A 10,287-nucleotide genomic window follows, 5' to 3' on the forward strand; every position below is an offset into this window, starting at 1 on the left:
GGAGACGTTCAAGAGCTGCTCAGGGACAAACAAAAAAAGACATAAAACCATGGGTACCCTGATTTCCTTATCTCCGATTTACAGGCGTATGCTCAGGGCAAGCCTGTGCACTCGCACCATTCTCGCCACTTTCATCCACCTTTCAACAAAACGGCTGGAAGGCAACGCTTCACTCTCCACCCACTTCAAGTGAAAAATGAAAGTGTTTGTTGTCAGCCCTTTCAGTCTCGTCCACTATACAACCTCTTTCGCCGTGGCCACTAGGCATGTAAAAATTGCTTGCCCTTCCCGGTTAAAAGAAGGCGTCGGGGTGATCTTCACGATAGATTCCGTTAATAGTCGGATCCGCCCACACGTGACAACAGATGTTCGACATAAACCCATATGTCAGCAATGCACGGACACTGAACGAATGCGTACAAGACGGTTTCGTCGCTCTGCTCTCATCTTGGACATGTTCGGCTGACGGCACTTCCATGCCTGTAGGAAGTGCTGGATTTGTAGTGTCAGCACATTATCAGTCACATACTCAGTCCACCACGCAGCGAAGGTTGACAATAGATAGATCGCCTGGCCATCGAACGCGTTCCTTTCACAAGAAGGACCACCGCCAGGTACAGGTACACTAGCGTAGCTAGGGGTGGGATGGGGCAGTCCGTTCCGGGCAGCACTTTTGGGTCTACTGTAGGTAATGTGTTTTTCGTGGGGTCCGGGGTGAGGGCGGAAGAGGCGCCCCGGGCAGCACACACTAGCTACGCTAGTGTTCAGGTGGTTGACCCTATCAAGACCTTTGGATTGATCCAAATTGATCAGGGCCCCACTCATGCCAAGTTCTTTATCCACTGTCTCTATGATGTACCGTATTAGGTGGAGGTTGTCGTAGATGGATCTTTTTAGGATGGCTCGTAGCTAACACTTTGGTCAAAATGTTAAATTCTGCATTTAGCAGAGTTATGGGCTAAGGTTATCGATACAATCCCCCTTGTTTGGGTCTCTTCTCTACAACGCCACTGCTAACAAAACTGAGAATTCTCTCCGACATAGCATGTCCCAGTGACAACAGGATCAATGTAAAAGAAGAAGAAAAAAACTATGACGATTTAAAGTGGGAAATACGAAGGTTGTGGTCAATGAAGAGAGTAGACATGCGTCACTACAATACCAATAGTAATTGGTACACTTGGAAGTATCAGCACTCAGCTACCAACATAGCTGAAAAAGATCGGTGCAAGTGTGAGGGTAGAACACCTACAAAAATCAGCATTGTTTGGAACTGCAAGAATTCTTGGCAGGGATCTTGAAGCATGACCAGTAAACAAGTGTCACCTTAGTCTGCTGGCTGTGGACAGCTGACACTTTCCATCATACTCAGCGAAATAAGCTGTGAGTTTTTTAATAAATTTATTTTTTCATTAGCCACAAGGGCTCACATACAAAAACATTAAATGACATACACCATAAAAGGCAAAAACAGGACGATACGAAGGGTTTTACAGCGTGTAAATAATATAAATAACAATTAAAAATTTAAACAAATTAAACTTCCAATAGGGGAGGTGCTTTAAGGTCCTCGTGGAAAAACCCACAAAAGCCACGGATGCCTGAACCACAGGGCAAGAGCCCTTCTCCTTTGATTCCCTTTTTACAGGTGCATGCTCAGAATTAGTCCTTTCACACTGGCCATTCTTCCAACATTCACCCACCTTTCAACAAACTTGCTAGAAAGCAACACTTCCCTCACTTTCCTTTTCAAGTGAAGCTTGAAAAAGTTGATGAGGGTTTGGCTAAAGAGAAAAGTGTCTGACGTTAGCCCTTTCAAACAAGTCCACCATACTACTTGTTTTGCTACAGTCACCAGACAAATAAAAAATTGTCTGCCCCGCCTGGCCAAAGGAGGGCGGCGGGGCAATCTTCACTATGGATTCAGCTGATAGTCGGATACGTCCTACATGCGACAGCTGGTGTTCGACATAAACCCACAGGTTAGCAATGCTTGGGCCCTGGGCGAGGGCGTGCAGAACGGTTTCGTCGTTCTGCGCGCATCTTGGGCAGGCTCGGCTGACGGCACTCCTATGCCCGTAAAGTTTATCCCCAACGGGCAGCACCCCTCGGTAGCACTGCCAGGCAAGGGATTTCTGGAAGTTATCCATATAGGCCCAGGCCCGAAAGTTCTCTGAAACAGACCAGTAAGTTGATCCTCGTCGACGCCCAGAGTTTCCCCGAGAACGTCGTCGCACTTTCTCTCCTCTAACCCGCTATTTAATAATAATAATCCTTTCTACTACAGGCACAAGGCCCGAAATTTGGGGAAGAGGGGGATAGTCGATTACATCGATCCCAGTACTCAACTGGTAATTTATCGACCCCGAAAAGGTGAAAACTCAGAATGTAGCGACGGGCGAAATACCCCTAAGCACTTCGTCCAGCGTGCCACCGATTCTACCAGTTCGTCAATAATAATAATAATAATAATAATAGTAATAGTAATAGTAGTAGTAGTAGTAGTAGTAGTAGTAGTGAATAGGAAAAAGAAGTAAAATGGAGAAATTGATATATAGACATCCGTTTGTTCATAAATAATTTAGATACCCATATCCATCAACGCAAAACTAACGTATTTAGTTTTCCACTGAACATTGGTAAAAACCCGGAGAACTAGGATGCAAACATCCTTTAAAGGATTACAGGTCCTTACCATAATTATATATATATAGATAAATATTTTTATTTTTTAAAGCCCAAACCCTGTGAGTTATAAGAAATAAAGCCAGTAAAAGGAAATCTTCGAAGAAATGGTGTTGTAACCTAACTTAACTGTTCTTGTATTTTTTTTTTATCACTTACATTATTTTGACTTTTAAAAAAGTAAAAATTACGAGCATATATGTGTAATTATATGTTGACCTTATTGAATAGGTACCCCACCTGTTTTATTTTTTTGACTACCATTTCTTCATCATGTCCGTCCAAAATCTATAGCTATATTTTTGAGTAAAGACAGGCAATGATGCTTGTCTATCTTTTTAGAGATTTGATTTGTGAGAGATGTATGTGTATAGACATGTTTTCGAAGATTACAGAAATTGCAGATAATGTAGTTCGCGTAGAAGCAAGTGTGTGTGATGGCCTCCGAGAGGAGAGGGACTAATATGATTTAATTTGCTGACATTTCTTCTGAGCGAAACCGACTAAAATAGAAAGTAACAGATTGCGATATCATTGCAGCTTTTTTCTTCCTTCTTTCTTCTTGTGTCTCATTAAATAATTATTACAGCACTGAGGACTACTAATCACCAACAAGTCGAGCAAATATATATTTATCTTCCACACAAAACAACAGCAACAGCAAAACCTTAACTTTATTTGTTTAATTCCTAACTCTACCACATTGCATGTTTCGAGATTAAGTCACGTCTTCCTTCTTCGGTGGAAATTTATGCAAATATTTGATCTCATCTTTGCTTTTTCCAGGAGTCAAAGCGAAACCCGAACCTTTGAAAATACTCACAATAGTTTATTAGTATTGTTGTTGTTGTTTTTGATAAAGGTAGATTCAATGTGTTCCTATTTGTGCGTAGGTTAATACACATACTGACATCTGTCCCACGTACATTTAGTTCCAATCTCGCACACATCTCTCTCTCTCTCTCTCTATTTCTGTTTGTCTCTAGTCTCTCACACTCTTCAACGTGTATGTTTATATATAAGCATGTACGTATAGTTAGTAGCTGTACTTATATCAATAAAAACCACCGCAGTAAACATTACAGTGATTGCTGAAATAGCCACCTGAAAAAGAAGACGAACTCTTTGGAAAAACGAAACAACATCCAAACAAATAACAGAACCCGAAACAAGACTTGCTCCCTTCTATTCGAAACTTGGATCGTCTTCATTGTCAGTTTTAAAGAAAGGAAACCGATAGAGAGAGAGAAAGAGAGGGAGCATGTCGTCTTTTTCGGACAGCAACTTCGTGAAGAAGTTGTCTGAATTAAACAATACACAACAAAGTATTCAGACTTTATCTCTGTGGCTCATCCATCACCGCAAACACTCAAAGTCCATTGTCCAGGTTTGGTTCCGAGAACTTCAGAAAGGTAAGTTAATTATTGTTCTTGTTAATTAACCCACTCTAGGCCAACAGAAGCCGTGACCATCCCGTCTTTTATTCAGATACAGCATATCAGCTATCATGTCTTAAATCTCCTTCCTCAGTTTTTTAAAAAAAGGTGTGGTCAACGGTGAACAAGATGAGGGGAGACTTAGCTTTCATTTCCAGCTTGTTAATTGTTGTGGATTGAGCAGAATCTCACCAAATTAGACCTTAAATCACTTCTAGGATATCTTACAAAAACATGCCAATATTTCAGTGTTCGCCATCCGTCTGTTACTTCGTTTAAGCTCCCTAATTATCTGGTACCTGATACAAGTAGTACTTAGCCGTGGCCCCAGGATCAACAAAGTATTTCAGTTACATGCTGCATGTTGCTATTTACTAATATTGTTTCTTTATGGGACTGTAACGATTGTGTGTATGATTAGTAGTTGGCTTATTGGTAAAAGGTTTGGGTTAGGCTGCATGTGGCATGTTGAGATGGCTGCGTCTGAAGAAAGCCTGCGAAAGATTGAATCTTACGTAGTTATTTCAATGCTTTGAAATAAATTGGCTCAAGATCATTTACACTCATTATAAATTTCAAAGTGTTTCACACCTTCTACGAGTGGGAAATAATACAAATGTAAGTTAAATGGGAATCTATTACAGTTGTAAAAGACTACGACTAAGTTGATGTGAAGCTTGTGTGAGGTTTACTATCGATAAGTTAGTTGTCAGTATGGTGGGTCACTTTTAGTAAGCAGAACTGGTGGAATTGTTGGAATCAAAATGTATTTTCTCTTCATAGTATCATTCTCTCTCTATTTTATAACGAGTTAACTGTTTACATGTAACTGTAATTTTACACACTCACACACACAGACATATATATATTTTCACACATACTTCAAATATCTGGCAGAGTAGGATATATGCTAGTTAACTGTATAGTTAATCGGGTTGCACAGGAAGATTTCATACCCAAAGACTGGTATAGCAACATCATAGTATCATATAGTCAACTGTTACTAGGATAAATGAAATGCCTTACATAGAAGTAATTACAGAGGTATCAAATTACTGGATCAGGTCATGAAAATCACTAAAAGTGATAACTTAAGAAGAAAGTTAACTAGATGAGATGCAGTTTAGTTTTGTACCAGAAAGAAGTACTACTGATGCACTCTTTATATTAAAGCAATTTCAGGAGAAGTACTTAGCAAAAGATAAACCACTGTACTTTGCATTTGTTGACCTTGTGAAAGCCTTTGATAGGATGCCTCACTTCTTGATATGGTGTTTGCAGTGGAATCTAAATGTAGATGAATGGCTAGTGAGCTGTTCAAGTCTTGTACAGGTTTGCTGTCAGTAAGATGAAAGTTAATAGTTACAACAATGAATTTAGTGTGCAGATAGTTCATTGAGGTTTGGTTATCAGTCCCCTCCTATTTATCTTAGTCCTATAGGCCATACCAGAGGAATTTAAAACTAACTGCCCATGGGGACTCACCAACATTGATGACCTTGTTCTTATAGCTGAAAGTATTGGAAGTAGAAATGAAATTCCAGGTATGGAAGCAAAATCTGGAATCAAAGAGCCTTAGAGTTAGTATCGCAAAGACTAATGTTCTAGTTAGCAGGAAAACAAACAGGACACTAATCATTTGTGCAAATGGCTCTCTTCCATATGTTAAAGAAGTGTATGTAGAAATTTCATATGGTGTATTCAGTGCAAACTATGGACACATAAGAGGTGTAGTGGAATCACAGGAAGGTCAATAGAAAAAGTTGACTGTGTATGTAGCTGATGCATAGGTGCAATAAACACTAAGAGCATACAGAAAATAGATTTCCTAGAATGTCCAGGAGAATCCTTAGTGGTAGTAGATAGTTTCTCATACCTAGAAGCCCTAATTAGCAGTGGTGGGGTGATGTTCTGAAAGTATAATTGCTAGAAAAAGAACTGGCTGGAGAAAGTTTAGAGAGCTATTACTTATATTGGTTACAAAAGGTTTCACTTTCAGAGTGAAAGGCAGATTGTACGATGCCTGTGTATGAACAGCAATGCTACATAGTTGTGAAACTTGAGCTGTGAATGCAGAAGACATGCAAAGACTAGAAAGAAAAGAAGCCAGCATGCTGTGTTAGATGTATAACATCAGTGTGTATGTATGACTAAGTATAAATGTGTTGAGGGAAAAATTGGGCCTAAGAGGTATGAGATATGGTGTGCAAGAGAGATGACTGTGCTGATATGAGGTGGTATCAAAAAGTTTCCGAACTACTTTTGTAGCACGCCAACAGATGGCAGCACACAGTTGTGTGTGCAGTGAGAGCTAACAGTGATGGTCATGGGACAGTGTACTGAGTGACATCACTGTGTTTACTTGACAAGTTGTGAATTTTGTGTTTTTGTGATTGCATGTATGTGGTAGTCTGCGGCTTTTGTCATGGACAGGAAGTTGGAACAAAGAGTCAACACGAAATTTTGCGTTAAACTTGGGAAGTCTGCTACAGAGACATTGAGCATGGTTCAGCAAGTTTATGGCAACAAGGCAATGGGTCGTATGCAATGTTTTGAATGGTGCAGGTGCTTCAAAAGTGGAAGAACATCCCTGGAAGATGATGAGCAATCTGGAAGACCTCCCAGGAGTGTCACTCCTGGAAATGTGGAGAAAATTCATCTGCTTGTGAATGAAGATCGTCAGAGAACAATCAATGATGTTTTGAAGCATTTGAGGGAGGATACTTGGCAACAGGGACTGGATCTGTGAAGAGCAAAGGTACACTCTGTACAACAATACACTCTGCCACTGAGCTCTCCTCATTCATGAATTTCCCGCCAAGAACAACATAGTATCACTTCTGCAAGCAACCTATTTGCCAGATTTAGCACCTGCGGACTTCCATCTCTTCCCCAAGATGAAAATGCAGCTCAAAGGTTGCCATTTTAACGACATTGTCAAGATCAAGAGCAAATTGCAGAAGGTCCTCGAATTGCTGACAGAAAACAACTTCCAGGCCAGATTCCAAAAGTAGCAAGAATACTGGGACCAATGTATTGCTACGCAAGGTGACTATTTCGAAGAAGATGATGTTAAAACTTCAGTAAATAAGTTATTGTTTATTAAACACAACTAGTCCAGGCTCCAATCCAATCTGGCAAAGTTTCTACAGCTGGATGCCCTTCCTAATGCCAACCACTCCAAGAGTGTAGTGGGTGCTTTTTACGTACCACCAGCACAACGACCAATCAGGCAGTACTGGCAATGACCACACTCGAATAGTGCTTTTTACATGCCACCGGCACAGGAGCCAGTCAGGTGGCACTGGCAACGACCACACTCGAATGGTGCTTTTAACGTGCCACTGGTATGGGTGCCAATCAGGTGGTACTGTCATTGGCCACGACAACGATTTCACTTGCCTCGACAGGTCTTCGCAAGCGCAGTTTATTGCCCAATGATTGAAGGGTCCTCTTAAATGGGATGGTTATTCTGCACTGGCATAGACCACAGCTACGGTCTCACTTGGCTTGCCGGGTCTTCTCAAGCACAGCATATCTCCAAAGGTCTCGGTCACTAGTCATTGCCTCGGTGAGGCCTAATGTTTGAAGGTCATGCTTCACTACCTCATCCCAGGTCTTCCTGGGTCTACCTCTTCCACAGGTTCCTTCTAGTGCTAGGGTGTGATACTTTTGCACACAGCTGTCCTCATCCATACGCTACACATGACCATACCAGCACAATCATCTCACTCACACACCACATCTGATGCTTCTTAAGTCCAACTTTTCTCTCAGGGCGCTTACACTCTGTCATGTATGCATACTGACATTACACATCCAGCGGAGCATACTGGCTTCATTCCTTGCAAGCTTATGCATGTCCTCAGCAGTCATGGCCCATGTTTCACTGCCATATAGCATGGCTGTTCGCACACATGCGTCATACAATCTACCTTTTACTCTGAGCAAGAGGCCCTTTGTCACCAGCAGAGGTAGGAGCTCTCTGAACTTTGCCCAGGCTATTCTTATTCTAGCAGCTACACTTTCAGAGCACCCACTCCCACCACTGACTTGGTCACCTAGGTAATAGAAGCTATCAACTTCTTGTAGTTTTTCTCTCTTAAATATAATATTTAACAATAATTTTGATCAAGAACCTGTTAAACAATGGTTCTCAACTGTTTTTTTAACCTTTGGATGCCTTTGATAACAATTTTATTCTTGTGGGCTCCCATAGTCATTCAATGTTTAAAAACTATAGATACTTTCAAAATTTTTGTTTTGCTTTTCATACATAAACTTGTGTAAGCTGAACTATATAAAACATTAGAGAAAGAAACCTAGCTGTTTCTTACAATAAATATATCCTAAGTAACATTTTTACATGGACTCTTAGTATACTACTGTGGACCCCAAAAAATCTTATATCAATCCCAGTTGAGAACCACTGCTGTTAAATAAAATCTGAATTCCTTATTTAACTGTAATTTTCCAGTGAAACCAAACAAGAAGCTTCACTTCATTTATCTTGCTAATGACGTCATCCAGAACAGCAAGAAGAAAGGCCCAGAATTTTCCAAAGACTTTGGTACCATTCTGCCTAATGCTTACAAACACACAGCAAAGTAAGTATTTGTTTAGATTATCATATTAAGAATGTTATTTTTGTTGTTGATTATGCACCCCCTCTACTAAGTTCCTATAAAAGAATCTTCTTATAACCAGCCCTTGTTTTATTCAGATCTGGTCTGTATATAATTACATTTTCCAGTGTATTATTTCTGTATAAAAGGTAAATTTGGCTGTTATTTTTAGCAGGTTCAGTGCTTACCTAAAAACTCCTTATTGTCTTCATTGATGCAGTGGGAGGATCTTCTGGATTGGCATAATCTTTAGAGCATTGGACTTGTTCTAGCTTGATGTTCTTAGTTCAAATCGTACTACTGTTAGTTTTGCTTTTTATCCCTCTGGGGACAAAATGTTTAGCAGCATTTGTTTTGAGTTTGAATTTTACATAAGTCAACTTTGCTTTTCATCCTTTTGAAAAGTTGAGTACTGGGGTTGATAAAATAAGTCCTAATCAAGCACTGGGGTTGATGTTATCTTCTACCTCCCAACTCCCAATTTTAGGCCTTGTACCTATAGTAGAAAGGACTATTACTATTATTGCCATTGGGGTCAATTTTGCCTTTCATCCTATGAGGTTCATAAAATAAGTACCATTTGAGCACTGGGGTTGATGTAGTCAACTTAACCCCTCTCCCAAAATTGCTGGCCTTGTGCCAAAATTTGAAACCATTATTATTATTATTATTATTATTATTATTATTATTATTATTATTATTATTATTATAAGGCAGCGAGCTGGCAGAATTGTGAGCATACCAGGCAAAATGCTTAGAAGCATTTACATTCTGTGTTCAAATTCTGCTGAGATTAACATCTCATCCTTTCAGGGTTGATAAAATGAGTACCAGTTGAGCACTGGCATTGATGCAATCAACCTATTCCCTCCCCTGAACTTGCTGGTCTTGTGCCAAAATTTGAAATCACCAACATTATTGTTATTATAAGAATCTGGCAGAATCTTTAGAGCATTGGACAAAATGCTAAGTGGAATTTTGTCAGTCTTTATGTTCTGTGATCTGCTGAAGTCACTTTGCCTTTCATTTGGGGTCACTGAAATAAGTACCAGTCAAGCACTAGAATCAATGTAATCAACTAGACCCCCTCCTCTAGAATTTCAGGCCTTGTACCAATAGTAGAAAGGATTATTATTATTATTCAGTAGTTTTATTTTTATAACGTGCTTTCACTTCACTACCGAGCGCAGCTATTCTTCTTCTTCTTCTTATTATTATTATTATATAAGGTAGTGAGCTGGCAGAATCATTAGCATGCCAGGCAAAACGCTTAGTGGCATTTTGTCCATCTTCATGTTCTGAGTTCAAATTCTGCCAAGGTCAACTTTGACCTTCATTCTTTCGGGGTCAATAAATTAAGTCCTAGTCAAATACTGGCTTCGATGTGATTGACTGTCTGCTCCCTACAAATTTCAGGCCTTGTGCCTATAGTAGAAAGGATTATTATTATTATTGTTGTTGTTGTTGTTGTTGTTGTTGTTGTTGTTGTTGTTGTTGTTGTTGTTGTTGTTGTTGTTGTTGTTGTTGTTGTTGTTGTTGTT

The 10,287-nt window shown here is 39.9% G+C and overlaps 1 protein-coding gene across 1 annotated transcript in view; it reads left to right on the forward strand.

Annotated features, from left to right (window-relative positions):
• Positions 1-2,973: 2,973 nt before the first annotated feature.
• Positions 2,974-10,287, forward strand: part of LOC106879632 (regulation of nuclear pre-mRNA domain-containing protein 1B) — a 15,505-nt gene continuing 8,191 nt past the window's right edge. Inside the window, exons 1-2 of the mRNA XM_014929294.2 lie at positions 2,974-4,097; positions 8,599-8,728. Of these exons, the coding sequence (XP_014784780.1) occupies positions 3,947-4,097; positions 8,599-8,728 (281 nt within the window). The 5' untranslated portion in view covers positions 2,974-3,946. The remainder of the gene's footprint in view (positions 4,098-8,598; positions 8,729-10,287) is intronic.

This window comes from Octopus bimaculoides, chromosome 17, assembly GCF_001194135.2.
Source record: "Octopus bimaculoides isolate UCB-OBI-ISO-001 chromosome 17, ASM119413v2, whole genome shotgun sequence".
Lineage (NCBI taxonomy): Eukaryota > Metazoa > Mollusca > Cephalopoda > Octopoda > Octopodidae > Octopus > Octopus bimaculoides.